The sequence below is a fragment of the Eriocheir sinensis genome, chromosome 69 (assembly GCF_024679095.1).
Source record: "Eriocheir sinensis breed Jianghai 21 chromosome 69, ASM2467909v1, whole genome shotgun sequence".
NCBI lineage: Eukaryota > Metazoa > Arthropoda > Malacostraca > Decapoda > Varunidae > Eriocheir > Eriocheir sinensis.
The window spans coordinates 7553622-7568621 of NC_066577.1; the positions used below are offsets into that span (position 1 = coordinate 7553622).

Consider the following 15000-nt stretch of genomic DNA (forward strand, 5'->3'; position numbering starts at 1 on the left):
CGCGCCTTCCACACCTGTCAAGCATTCCAAACCTGTTCCAAACCTGTTCCAAACATGTTTTTACTTCTATATATCTCATTTTTAACTGTTTTTCAATTTTTCTTTCTCCCACACACCTGTCAAAGCCTTCTTCCATGTTTCCACACCTGCCAAGCCTTCCAAACCTGTTCCAAACCTGTTTTTACCTCTATATCTCATTTTTTTTACCTATTTTCACTTTTTCTCTTCCACACACCTGTCAAAGCCTTCTTCCACGCCTTACACACCTGTCAAGCCTTCCAAACCTGTTCCAACCCTGTTTTTACCTCTATTTCTCATTTTTTTACCTCTTTTTTCACGTGTTTTCTCTTCCACACACCTGTCAAAGCCTTCTTCAATAACTTCCACACCTGTCAAACCTTCCAAACCTGTTCCAAACCTGTTTTTATCTCTGTGTCTCATTTTTAAACTGTTTTTGTCATCTCTTCTCGCTTCCTCACACCTGTCAAAGCCTTCTTCCACATCTGCCAAGCCTTCCAAACCTGTTGCAAACCTGTTTTTATTTCTATATATCTCATTTTTAACTGTTTTTCACTTTTTCTCGCTCCCACACACCTGTCAAAGCCTTCTTCCACACCTTCCACACCTGTTCCACCCTTCCAAACCTGTTCCAAACCTGTTAATCATTCCACAACTTCCACTTTCCATTTCTTGTTCCACCTCTCCAAATCTATCATTCCACAGCTGTTTCTCGCTTCCACACACATGCTAGGCCCTCTACTCCCTCCCACACACCTCCCACTCGCTCGCACACACCTTCCAAACCTTCCACATGTGTCGAATCGCTTCCACACACCTGCACTGCTTCGTTATTTTATTTACACTTCTTTTATTGAATTTCTCTCTTCTCCCTTCTTTTCTAAACATGTCCAACTCTCTCTCTCTCTCTCTCTCTCTCTCTCTCTCTCTCTCTCTCTCTCTCTCTCTCTCTCTCTCTCTCTCTCTCTCTCTCTCTCTCTCTCTCTCTCTCTCTCTCTCTCTCTCACACACACACCTTCACACACCTGCTCTCTCTCCCACACATCTGCAGGACTCTTCCGTACGTGTTTAGTGGCGATTCAAAACTGTTTTCCAACTACAAATGTGTTTCTTATTTTGGGTGAATTTTTTGTTTTGTTTTTTGTTTTTCTTCTTCTTCTTCTTCTTCTTCTTCTTCTTCCATTCTTCCCCTTCCTGTTCTTTCTTTCCTTTCCTTCCCTTCCCTTTCTTTCCCTTCCCTTCCCTTCCTTTCCCTTCCCTTCCCTTCCCTTCCCTTCCCTTCCCTTCCCTTCCCTTCCCTTTCCTTCCATTTCCCTCCTCTTCCTCTTCCTCTTCCTCTTCCCTTACCTTTCCTCCTCCTCCTCCTCCTCCACCACACACACCACCACCACCACCACCGCCACCACCACCTTGTATAGTAAATAGGCCTATCTTCGCATGTGTCATTTTATATATCGTAGATAGGGAGGAGGAAAAGGAGGAGGAGGAGGAGGAGGAGGAGGAGGAGGAGGAAGAGGAGGAGCAGAAGGAGGGGTTGGTGTCATTTCTATTATTATTATTATTATTATTATTATTATTATTATTATTATTATTATTATGTTAGTTAGTTTGTACATATATCTACAGAATTGAGCTTATCTCTTACTTCTTTTATATGTATTAAGAGGAGGAGGAGGAGGAAGAAGAGGAGGAGGAGGAGGAGGAGGAGGAGAGGCATGACTTCCACTTACAGAATATTATAGCAGAGGTTTTTTTTCTATATATAATTTTTTTGGAAAGTTCCTTAAAATTTGGAAATATTAATAATTGTAATACTTGTAATATTCGTGTTGACCTACTACTACTACTACTACTACTACTACTACTACTACTACTACTACTACTACTACTACTACTACTATTACTATTACTACTACTACTACTACTACTACTACTACTACTACTACTACTACTACTATTTCTGCTACTATTTCACGGCAGGTAATGTTCTCTCTCTCTCTCTCTCTCTCTCTCTCTCTCTCTCTCTCTCTCTCTCTCTCTCTCTCTCTCTCTCTCTCTCTCTCTCTCTCTCTCTCTCTCTCTCTCTTCAAATTTTATACATATTCATAAATTTTTCACATATATACATAAGTTAATTGAAGTATACATAAATCTATACATATCCTTAACCCTGCAAATTTAAGCTATTTAAATATATACATAAATTCATACATATATACATAAAGCAATACATATCTTAGCCTGGACACTTCCTACACTCTTTCTCAGTTAAATATATACATAAAATAATACATATACATAATTCTATACCTATGCAATCCTATGAACTTATTATATACCGTGTTTAATTCATATATATTCATTAATTCATAAATATACATACTATACATATTCTAACTCCTATTGCTATGTATATGCATGTATCTGTATGTATATGTGTATGTATACCTAATCCCACACAGTAGTTTATCTCTATGTACGTTTTTACTAGTTCATGTATACCTATGTACGTTTTTATGTATGTTTCTCTGTGTACGTGTGTGTTGCGGTTATGTCTACGCACACACGCCTCTATGTGTATGTATATTTTTAGTCGTCTCTGCACTTATGTATGTATGTATGTATGTATGTATGTATTTTTTGTGTATACATGAGGGGGGTGTATATACATAGATAGGGGAGGGGAGGGGAGGGTAGTAGTCTCTCTCTCTCTCTCTCTCTCTCTCTCTCTCTCTCTCTCTCTCTCTCTCTCTCTCTCTCTCTCTCTCTCTCTCTCTCTCTCTCTCTCTGTATATCCTCTATATTTCTTTCCCTAAGTGCAAGAGTTCCCTAGATTTCCCCATTTTTAGGGTTATTTTAAAGGCCCCAATGCTGTCCAATTCCCTGATGCAATAGTTAACCAGCATCTTCACTCTTTCATCTCTATGCTGTTCAATTCCCTGATGCAAGAGTTAACCAGCATCTTCAGTCTTTCATCTCTATGCTGTTCAATTCCCTGATGCGAGAGTTAACCAGCATCTTCACTCTTTCATCTCTATGCTGTCCAATTCCCTGATGCGAGAGTTAACCAGCATCTTCACTCTTTCATCTCTATGCTGTCCAATTCCCTGATGCGAGAGTTAACCAGCATCTTCACTCTTTCATCTCTATGCAATCCCTGATGCGAGAGTTAACCAGCATCTTCACTCTTTCATCTCTATGCTGTCCAATTCCCTGATGCGAGAGTTAACCAGCATCTTCACTCTTTCATCTCTATGCTGTCCAATTCCCTGATGCGAGAGTTAACCAGCATCTTCACTCTTTTATCTCTGTGCTGTTCAATTCCCTGATGCAAGAGTTAACCAGCATCTTCACTCTTTTATCTCTATGCTGTTCAATTCCCTGATGCAAGAGTTAACCAGCATCTTCACTCTTTCATCTCTATGCTGTCCAATTCCCTGATGCAAGAGTTAACCAGCATCTTCACTCTTTTATCTCTGTGCTGTTCAATTCCCTGATGCAAGAGTTAACCAGCATCTTCACTCTTTTATCTCTGTGCTGTCCAATTCCCTGATGCAAGAGTTAACCAGCATCTTCACTCTTTCATCTCTATGCTGTTCAATTCCCTGATGCAAGAGTTAACCAGCATCTTCACTCTTTCATCTCTATGCTGTCCAATTCCCTGATGCGAGAGTTAACCAGCATCTTCACTCTTTCATCTCTATGCTGTTCAATTCCCTGATGCAAGAGTTAACCAGCATCTTCACTCTTTCATCTCTATGCTGTTCAATTCCCTGATGCAAGAGTTAACCAGCATCTTCACTCTTTCATCTCTATGCTGTTCAATTCCCTGATGCAAGAGTTAACCAGCATCTTCACTCTTTTATCTCTGTGCTGTCCAATTCCCTGATGCGAGAGTTAACCAGCATCTTCACTCTTTCATCTCTATACTGTTCAATTCCCTATGCGAGAGTTAACCAGCATCTTCACTCTTTCATCTCTATACTGTTCAATTCCCTATGCGAGAGTTAACCAGCATCTTCACTCTTTCATCTCTATGCTGTCCAGTTCCCTGATGCAAGAGTTAACCAGCATCTTCACTCTTTCATCTCTATGCTGTCCAATTCCCTGATGCAAGAGTTAACCAGCATCTTTACTCTTTCATCTCTATGCTGTCCAATTCCCTGATGCAAGAGTTAACCAGCATCTTCACTCTTTCATCTCTATCCTGTTCAATTCCCTGATGCGAGAGTTAACCAGCATATTCACTCTTTCATCCCATATACAAAAGTTAACCAGCATCTTTACTCTTTCATCCCTGTGCTGTCCAACTTTCTAATGCAAGAGTTAACCAGAATCTCCACTCTTTCATCTCTATCCCATTCCCGTATGCAAAAGTTAACCAGCATTTCCTCTCTCATTTCTTTAACAAGTATCCCTTCTCTTTCATTCCTTATCCGTCCAACTCCCTTATGTAAGAGTTAACAAGCAAACCCAATCTTTCATCACTATCCCACTCCTTTATGCAAGAGTTAACCAGCATAGTCACTCTCTCATTTCTATACTGTCCAACTCCCTGATGCAAAAGTTAACCAGTAAATCCATTCTTTCATCTCTATCCCACTCCCTTATGCAAGAGTTAACCAGCATCCCCACTCTTTCACCACTATCCCACTCCCATACGCAAGAGTCAACTGTCACCCCAGCTCTTTCACCTCTGTCCCACTCCCTTATGCAAGAGTCAACTGTCACCCCAGCTCTTTCATCTCTATCCCACTCCCTTATGCAAGAGTCAACTGTCACCCCAGCTCTTTCACCTCTGTCCCACTCCCTAATGCAAGAGTCAACTATCACCCCAGCTCTTTCATCTCTGTCCCACTCCCTTATGCAAGAGTCAACTATCACCCCAGCTCTTTCATCTCTATCCCACTCCCTTATGCAAGAGTCAACTGTCACCCCAGCTCTTTCACCTCTGTCCCACTCCCTTATGCAAGAGTCAACTGTCACCCCAGCTCTTTCACCTCTGTCCCACTCCCTTATGCAAGAGTCAACTATCACCCCAGCTCTTTCACCTCTGTCCCACTCCCTTATGCAAGAGTCAACTGTCACCCCAGCTCTTTCACCTCTGTCCCACTCCCTTATGCAAGAGTCAACCAGTCTTTCACCACATTATCCCACTCTCTAACACAGCTTCTTCCACCCCACACAGGCGTATTAGTGGTCGCAGCGGGAGTGACTCAAGTGCCGGGCAGCGCGGGGTCCTCAAGCGCATGGCAAGAGTGACCAGCGATGAGACCAGCCAGGGTACAAGTCCAGGGCGCGCACATTCAGGAGAGGAAGCACCCGGCGGCGTTCTAGGGGCTGGACTCCCTCTTCTGCAGCGTTTGAAACTATTGAAAGAGAAGGAGGAGAAGGAGGACAAGGAACGCCAGCAGAGAGCGAAGGAGGAGGAGGAGAGGAGGAAGGAGGAGGAGAAGAAGGAGGAGGAGGGTGAGGTGATTGGTGCTGGTCTGCCTCTGTTCGCTAGACTAAGGTTACTGAAGGCGAAGGAGGAGAAGGAAAGAATGGAGAGAGAGGAGAAGGAAAAAAAGGAGAAGGAGATGCAGAAGGAGGAGGAGAAGGAGGAAATCAAGTCCCCTACCACTAAAACCCCTCCCACTACCACTACAACCACTACAGACACTACCACTACAACCACTACTACTACTACTTCTAAGACTAATGCAACCGTCACCGCGCCTCGACCAGCCGGCCTGCTCAAAAACCGCCTCCGTGCTGCTATGCTAACTGGCGCCGCTCCACCCACGGACCCAAAACCAGGGGGGGCCACACGAACCCCAGGACCCCCGGAGAGAGAGGACGACCCCAAGGACCCCAAGGAACCCAAGGACGCCAAGGATCCCAAATCGCCGAAGAGCCCTACTGATGGGGCGCAGAAATCAGGAAGTGAAACCCATACCCTTGCGAACAGTGTCTCAGGGGGTGCCGCGCTAGACCGTGCCCTGGGAAAGCTACTGGGTAAGAAAGTGGGTGCGGGGGTGCCTACTGGGGGCGTGGGGGGCACTCAGGATACCCCGACAGCGACCCCAACTGGAGTATCCACCGCAGTAAATGATAATAAGGACAAAATTGCCAGAAGTGACAGTTTTCGAAAGGCAATGGCGGAGGGACGAATTTGCAGCACGGACGCTCCACCACGCCCGGCGCCGCCTCCAGCCACCCCGACCCTTCACACAATGCGGGAAAGCGACACGGAGGCGGATATGACAACCACAACTACTACTACTACCACTACTACTACAACTACCACTGCTACTACCCCAGGCCGCTCCCCCAGCCCTGTATTTCGAAGCAACAGTGACCCTGGTGCCGGCGGGGAGGCTGCCGTTCAAGGGGTGCGCAGGGGGTCGATTGGGAGGGAGGTCGCGCACCCAACCTTCCTTCTGACGCAGCCCTCCGGAGTTTTGCAGGACCGCCAGCTGCAGAGAGTGGATTCCTTGCAGGTACTGGGGTGGGAGGGGGGAGGGGAAGGAGGGGGGGGTAGTTCGTGTGTGTGTGTGTGTGTGTGTGTGTGTGTGTGTGTGTGTGTGTAGGGGTGAGAGATTCGGGATGCTGGTCAACTCTTGCAGAAGGGAGTTGGACAGCACAGGGATGAGAGAGAGAGAGAGAGAGAGAGAGAGAGAGAGAGAGAGAGAGAGAGAGAGAGAGAGAGATAGGAGAAAAAAGTGTGTGTGTGTGTGTGTGTGTGTGTGTGTGTGTGTGTGTGTGTGTGTGTGTGTGTGCTAACCAACCTTACATAATTACAAATGCTAAATAACAAACATTTTCAATAATAATATTAATAATAATAATAATAATGATAATAATTGTATTTTTAAGTGTATTATTAAAATCTTTAAATACAATGGAAAAATATGTGTGTGTGTGTGTGTGTGTGTGTGTGTGTGTGTGTGTGTGTGTGTGTGTGTGTGTTTAGATGCGTATTCAATATTTTCTCTCTCTCTCTCTCTCTCTCTCTCTCTCTCTCTCATTTAAACTCAAGTTCTTCCTCCCTCCCTCCCCACTAACCTCCTCCTCCTCCTCCTCCTCCTCCTCCTCCTCCTCCTCCTCCTTCACTTAAGCGGAATATTAAAAAAAAAAACGAAAAAAAAAAAACGTATTAATTTAAAACACGAATCTCACCTTTGTTTGTTTGTTTGTGCGTGCGTGTTTGTTTGTTTGTTTGTTTGTTTGTTTACCGAAGAGTTACAGGTAAGGTGACCCCAATCAAGGTGCGTGTGTTCGTGTGTGCGTTCACCTACCTGGATTTTGACCCCCCTCCCCCCCATCCCTCCCCTCCTCCTCCTCCTCTTCTTCTTCTTCCTCCTCTTCTTCTTCTTTATCTTCTTCCTCTTCCTCTTCTTATATCTGAACCAGTTTCTCCTCCTTTTAATCCTCCTCCTCCTCCTCCTCCTCCTCTTCCTCTTCCTCTTCTTCTTCTTCCTCCTCTTCTTCTTCTTTATCTTATTCCTCTTCCTCTTCTTATACCTTAACCAGTTTCTCCTCCTCCTCCTCCTCCTACTACTACTACTACTACTACTACTACTACTACTACTACTACTACTACTACTACTACTACTACTACTACTACTACTACTACTTTAAGATTTACTAATAAGCTAATTTTTAAAACAACTGCAATTTTTAATACTTTTTGCAGCTAATTCTTGAAACTAATTTTTAATACTAATGAAAAATACTGATATTACTACTACTACTACTACTACTACTACTACAAGCACTACCGACTTGACTATACCTACCACCACCACTACTACTACTACTACTACCACCACTACTAAAACATACCCACTACTTCAACAACCACACCTACCACTGCCACCACAACTACCGCGGTCTTACCCCCTCCTCTCTACACCCCCCCTTTCCCCCCATGCCAGGTTCCCTCAGAAGACGTCTCCCCACCTCTATCGTCACCTGAGAGCACAGAGACCCCGGAACGGAAGACCTTAAAGAGTATCCTGAAGCGAATGTCCCGAGAAGACTCCAGAGGCAACCTTCTACCCCCGGACTCCGCCGACCTGCGCAGGCTCATGAAGGCGCCCACGGTGGAGGGTTTCGTAGCCAGGAGGTCAAAGCTTAGCAAGACCGTGTCCTTCCAGCGTAAGACCTTATCGTCACCGCCCCCGCCAGCGTTCTTTGGGGAGAGGCGGAGTTCCAGTACCAACACCGAGTCGTACACCTCACTGAACTCAAATAACATCCTCGCCCTGTCTACGGCACCCACGGAACCTTCCCCTTTCATCACCGCTACCACAACCACGGCTACCACCACCACCTCCGCGGCCCCCCTCAAGGACATCACCACCACAGCTACCACCACCACCATCACCACGTCTTCCAGCACGACGGATGGTGTCAACAAACTCATGGTAAAGTTGAGTGCCATCGGCTTGGACGGGACCCAGGATACCCATGCCCAGGACTTGGTGCTCGGCGTGAGAAAGATCCTTCGAGACAAGATGGTGAGAGAGAGAGGAGGAGGAGGAGAAGGATGGGAAGTGAAAAGAGATGAAGGGAAGGGAATGGAGTGAGAGGAAGGGAAGAGAAGGAAAGGGACGGAAAGGATGAATGAGAGAGAGAAGGGGAAGGGAAGGAAGGAAGGAGGAAGAGGATGAGAGAGGAAGGGGAGGGGAAGTGTGGGAAGGAAGGAGGAAGAGGATGAGAGGAAGGGAAGGAAGGAAGGATGAGAGGAGGGGAAGGGGAAGTGAAGGAAGGAAGGAGGAAGAGGATGAGAGAGGAAGGGAAGGAAGGAAGGAAGGAGGAAGAGGATGACAGGAAGGGAAGGAAGGAAGGAGGAAGAAGATGAGAGGAAGGGAAGGAAGGAAGGATGAGAGGATGACAGGAAGAGAAGGGAAAGGGGAAGAAGGAAGAATGAAAGAGAGAAGGAGAGGAAGGAAGGAAGGAAGGAGGAAGAGGATGACAGGAAGGGAAGGAAGGGAGGAGGAAGGAAGGAAGGGCTGGGGTGAAGTTTGAAAAGGGGAAGAAAAACGAGCTTGTAAAAACCCATTGTTTATGTGTGCTTGCGACATTGCTTGTAAACTGTTTGCTTGTCTACCACGGATGTTTACGTGAGTGTTGTTTGCAGCTTGTTAAGGGAGGAGAAAAGAATTGCTTGAGCTTGTAAACTACTCTACACGGCTTTGAACCACGCTTTGCTTGTGGCTTGTTAAGAGAAGGAAAGGAAAGTTTGAAAATGCTTGTTAATATTGTCTTGTTAGTGTAAACCGTTGTCTGCAGCTTGGAGAGGAAGGAAAGAGCAATGTTGGGGCTTGTACATTACTGCGTGTGGTAATTCTTGTTTGCTTGTTCCTGGCTGTGACGACCCGTGCGGCGCCGGTTCACGAGGAGGTCCACAGGGCGCGGCGTGCAAGACATGGTGTCCCAGGCCCGATCTGTGTTACCTTCATATGTAATAATAAAAATAATGATAATAATAATAATAATAATAATAACTATAATATTAATAAAAAAGTTTATGAACCCGGTAGCAGCGACGGGCCAAATTTGTGGCTTTACCGTGTAGCAGCGACGGGCCAAATTTGTGGCTTTACCGTGTAGCAGCGACGGGCCAAATTTGTGGCTTTTACCGTGTATAGACGCGAGCCAAATTGGCTTTACTTACAAGCAGCGACGGGCCAAATTTGTGGCTTTACCGTGTAGCAGCGACGGGCCAAATTTGTGGCTTTACCGTGTAGCAGCGACGGGCCAAATTTGTGGCTTTACCGTGTAGCAGCGACGGGCCAAATTTGTGGCTTTACCGTGTAGCAGCGACGGGCCAAATTTGTGCCATGATATAAACCCCCAAAACAGATGATACATAAACTCATCACAAATGCTTTGATATATGTTATGAAGTGGTTTCTGTGAGTGATGATTTTTTCTCATTTTTCTCGCTTAGAGGGACCATTAAGACACATGGTCCCCGCTGATACCGGGTTAAGATCTGTTTGCTGTTAGGCTGAAAATTTATCTATTGAATTTGCCCTGTGTGTTGTGAGGGCGTCTCTGGTGCACACTCTCGACCACACAGCCCGCACGCCGCGACGTTAAACATGAGCATGGAGGCGATACATCCCCGGAGAAGCGGTGCATTTCGCCCGAATGTTACCTCTCCATCATCAGGCGTCAGTGTGGGCGTGCCGTGCATCACCGTGGGCGCGGGGTCTGGCCGGCGCCGTGTGAAAGACGCCTGACATGAAAGGCTTTCAAAGCGTCTCCTCATTAGCGTTGTTGAATTAATTTGCGATTCAGAGACACAAATGGTTCACGCCGCCACTGAAAAATAAGATTCGCAGATCTCGGCTGTGAAGAGGAGGAGATAGTGTTTGTTTGTTTGTTTGTTTGTTTGAGTGTTTGCTGTTGTTTGCTAGGCCTGTGTTTGTCTGTCTGTCTGTCTGTCCGTCTTTGTTGTGTGTCCATGTCTCTGTTTGTCTGTGTGTATGTGTGTGTGTGTGTGTGTGTGTGTGTGTGTAAGAGAGAGAGAGAGAGAGAGAGAATAAAAAATAAAAAATAAAAATAAAATCCCTTAATAAAAACAACAATAATAATAATAAAAACAAAAATAACAATGACTAAACTTTAAACTTCATAATTTATTTCAGATCGTAAATAAACACAAAAAAACATTGATTAAAAAAAAAAAAACTTCCAATAACTGTTACTTCTTCTACTTGTGTGTGTGTGTGTGTGTGTGTGTGTGTGTGTGTGTGTGTTTGTGTGTGTGTGTTTGTGTGTGTTTGCTCTTATAACCTTCCTGAATCTCATCTCGCTCTTGGGCTGCGGCTGTTTGCTTGTTTGCCAGTGTTTGTTTGTTTGTTTGCTCGTAAGCTTAAGATCCTCTCCTTGTTTACATTTTGGAGTCTACACGCTCTCTGTTTACACGTTTTTGTTTACGCCACTTATATTGTTTACACTTATTTTTTACGTTTATTTGTTTACATATTCGTTGTTTGCACCCTTTTACGTTTTCTTTCACTCCTTTTTTAATGTTGTTTGCACCTATATTGTGTTGTTTGCATCCTATTTACAATTTACAGCCCTTTTTGATATTGTTTACACCCAATTTTACGTTCTATCCTCCTTTATTTTATTGTTTACCCATTTATACAGTCTCCAGCCATTGTTTACACTGCTTACACATCCTGTTTACAATATTTACACTTCTCTTTTTACAGTTTACACCCGTTGTTTACATGCTTTGCCTTTAGATATACTTTCATTTTTTTACGCTTGACACCCATTGTTTACATTTGTTGTTTACACTGATTTCACCCATTGTTTACATCTATTGTTTACACTGATTTCACCCATTGTTTTCATCTATTGTTTACACTGATTTCACCCATTGTTTACATCTATTGTTTACACTGATTTCACCCATTGTTTTCATCTATTGTTTACACTGATTTCACCCATTGTTTACATCTATTGTTTACACTGATTTCACCCATTGTTTACACTTTGCCTATACTCCCTTGTTTACAGTTTACACCCATTGTCTACACCTATTGTTTACACTGTTTACATCCGTTGTTTACGCCTGTTGTTTACACTGTTTTCACTCATTGTTTACACCTATTGTTTACACTGTTTTCACCCATTGTTTACACTTTGCCTATACTCCCTTGTTTACAGTTTACACACATTGTTTACATCTATTGTCTACACCTGTTGTTTACACCCATTGTTTACACCCATTGTCTACACCTATTGTTTACACCTATTGTTTACACTGTGCGCCCCGTGTTGTTTGCAGGAGGACGTGGAGGTGGCGTGGGTGTCGCGCGTGAAGGAGTTGCAGCAAGAGTTAGCCGCACGAGACGCGACCATACGACAGCTGACCCATACCATCACGCTACTCCAGGTACGGGGGGCATAGAAAACGGGGGTCACGGAAAGAAAATGGGAGTCAGCGAGAAAGAAAATGGGTCAGAGGTTCTTTATTTACAATTCGTTTTCTTCGGGTTGGATTTTATTTATTTTTTTATTTTTTTATTTTTTTATTTTGGGGGAAGGGAAGTCAGAGAGAGAGAGAGAGAGAGAGAGAGAGAGAGAGAGAGAGAGAGAGAGAGAGAGAGAGAGAGAGAGAGACAAATATATAGAGAGAGAGAGAGAGAGAGAGAGAGAGAGAGAGAGAGAGAGAGAGAGAGAAAAAAAAAATTTGCAAGATAGAGAAAGATAGAAAGATATTAGAATAGAAAGTCTTTTGTTTGTTAATATGTTTCTGTGTGTGTGTGTGTGTGTGTGTGTGTGTGTGTGTGTGTGCGTTTGTGCGTATTGTATTTACTGATATGTTTGTCTGTTTTTCCTCCGTCTCCTTCCCTTCCCTTCCCTCTCTCTCCTCCACCCCTTCCTTCCCTCCTCCTCCTCCTCCCTTCCCTCTCTCCCTCCATCCCTCCCCGTCACACCAACCCAGGGCGGCGGCGGTGGTGGTGGTGGCGGGGTCGGCGGAGGAGGAGGAGGGGGCGGTGGTGAAGGAAGGCAGGGAGGGGCGGAGGGGGCGCTGGGGGGTAGCCACGTGGGTCAGCAGGCAACCCTCACGAGACTGCAGACACTCGTTCGATCCTCGTCCGATACAAGTTCTGAAGGAGGGAGTGACGAGGATGAGCCGCTGTTTATGGTATGTGTGTGTGTGTGTGTGTGTGTGTGTGTGTGTGTGTGTGTCTATCTATCTATCTATCTATCTATGTGTAGGCCATGTATATGTGTTTGTACTTATTGTGTGTCTTTAACTATCTAACTATCTATCTATCTATCTATCTATCTATGTGTATGTATATGTGTTTGTACAGATTCACCCCTATCCACCCCTGTCCCCATACCTGTCTAACACCTGTCCCTTTTCAACAGAGGTGCAATTCCATCGAGAGTATCATCCACCAGTCTCCAGGGGGGTCACCCGGGGGAGGTCGCCACCCCCCCATCACCACCAGGCACTCGTGGTCACATCAGGTTAGAAGGGGGGGCGTGGGAGGGGGGGAGGAGGGGGGTAGTGGTGGTGGTGGTAGTAGTAGTAGTAGTAGTAGTAGTAGTAGTAGTAGTAGTAGTAGTAGTAGTAGAAGAAGGGGTGGGTGAAGAAGGAGGAAAAGAAGAAGAGAAGGAAGAGGAGGAGGAGGAGGAGAGAATGATTATGAGGAAGAAGAAGAAGAAGGAAGAACAGGAGTAGAAGAACAGGAAGAGGAGGAGGAGGAGGAGGAAGAACAAGGATATTAGGTAGAAGAGGAGGAAGAAGAAGAAGGAGGATATGGAAGAAGAAGAAGAAGAAACAGAAGAGAAGGAGGAGGAGGAGGAAGAAGAAGAATAGGAAGAGGAGGAGGAGGAAGAAGAAGAAGAAGAATAGAAATTGGAGATGGAAGAAGAAGAGGAGGAGGAGGAGGAGGAGAAGGAGGAAGGAGAAGAAGAATAGATATAGGAGATGGAAGAAGAAGAGGAGGAGGAGGAGGAGGAGGAAGAAGAAGAGGAGGAGGAGGTGGAGAAAATCTAACCAGTCCCTTTACTAACACTCTCTCTCTCCCTCTCTCTCTCTCTCTCCCTTCCCATAACCCCCCCCAACCCCCCAACCCTTAACCCCTTCAACAGGTCACAGTCGAGCAACAGCAAACCCAGGGGGGGGCGGGGGCCGGCCAGGTGGGGCGGCAGGCGAGGGCAGTCCGCTCCATGGAGGACCCACGGGGAGGTCGAGGTGGCGAAGTACGTCTCGATGTTGGATCTTCTACCGACGACGATGTCTGTTCATTCTCCTCGGAGGATGACCGCGGGGGGTTAGGATCCCTCGGGGGTGATGACCTGGATGAGTCCCTCTCCGATGACCTCTTCCCCATGGAGGATGAGGAGGAGGACGACGTGGAGGAGCTGGAAGAGGAGGAAGAGGAGGGGGGTGGCGGGGAAACTGGAGAAGCTGAGTTGAGTTCACAGGATTGGGAGATACAGCTTCTGGCGCGGAAGTTAGCTGAGGACCAGAAGGGATTCGCGAAGAAGGTGGATCGGGACATCGCAGAAGGCCGCTTGAAGTCCGCTCTGGTGGAGTTACACGAGGCCTTGGCGACGGACAACCTCGGACCACTTACGGAAACGGATCTGCTACGCCTGGAAAAAGTCGTACTCCGAGAACGAGAGAAATTGAGGCGGTACGCGAGTTTGTACAGCTTGGAGGATCGCCCGCTGCTGCCAGACCAGTTCTCATCACTCTACCGAAGTCGCTCCCAGTTGCTCCTGACGCGTAGCTCCGAGCTGTGCCGCGCGGGACCGGTCCAGCGGCGGCTCTCTCAGCTCCTCACCCAGCTAGCCCGGATGCCCCCCGCCGAGCAATTCCTCTTAGACCGCTTGGTTTACACGACCGACCGACGGCGAAGGCTCTCCCGGCAAAGGAGTTTATGTGACGACCAGCTCTCGACCTTTGACGCTTCAACCAGGGGGTCATCCGTGCGTGGCCGTCCCCCGAGGGTTCTGGCCAGCCGTAGGTCGAAGAGTGTGTGCTCCCCGCCCCCCCCGCCCGCCCCAGTGACCCCCCCAGCAGCTCCCCACGCGGATAAGGACACTTCAGGGGGTAGTTCTGGGGGTATGTCCGCAATGCTCGCTTCACTACACAGATCGGTCGCGGCTATCAGAGGTCGGACTTCGGGGGTCTCCAGGGGGTCGTTAAAGGAGGGGGCGCCGCTCCTGAGACCCTCTAGGTAACGCTCCCCCTTACCGCCCCCCCACCCCACCTCTTCGCGCCCCCCTCCCCCCCAAACGGTACTTCCCCCAACACAGAACGTCAGATATTTCCACCACCACCACCACTACTACTACTACTACTACTACTACTACTGCCCCCCCCTCTCCCGCCCCCATTCTCGCCCCTCCCCCCCTTCCGCCCCCATTTTCGCTGCAGACAAGATCTTCCGCGGTTATTATGTACGTGTATGTGTGTGTGTACGTGTGTGTGTGTGTGTGTGTGTG

General features: G+C 46.5%; 1 protein-coding gene across 1 annotated transcript in view; it reads left to right on the forward strand.

The window, feature by feature from the left end:
* The window catches only part of LOC126988342 (uncharacterized), a 76758-nt gene that overhangs the window by 60462 nt on the left and 1296 nt on the right, over nt 1-15000 (forward strand). Inside the window, exons 17-22 of the mRNA XM_050846400.1 lie at nt 5207-6500; nt 7938-8522; nt 11816-11923; nt 12476-12679; nt 12910-13011; nt 13639-15000. The exon at nt 13639-15000 is cut by the window's right edge and continues 1296 nt beyond it. Of these exons, the coding sequence (XP_050702357.1) occupies nt 5207-6500; nt 7938-8522; nt 11816-11923; nt 12476-12679; nt 12910-13011; nt 13639-14736 (3391 nt within the window). The 3' untranslated portion in view covers nt 14737-15000. The remainder of the gene's footprint in view (nt 1-5206; nt 6501-7937; nt 8523-11815; nt 11924-12475; nt 12680-12909; nt 13012-13638) is intronic.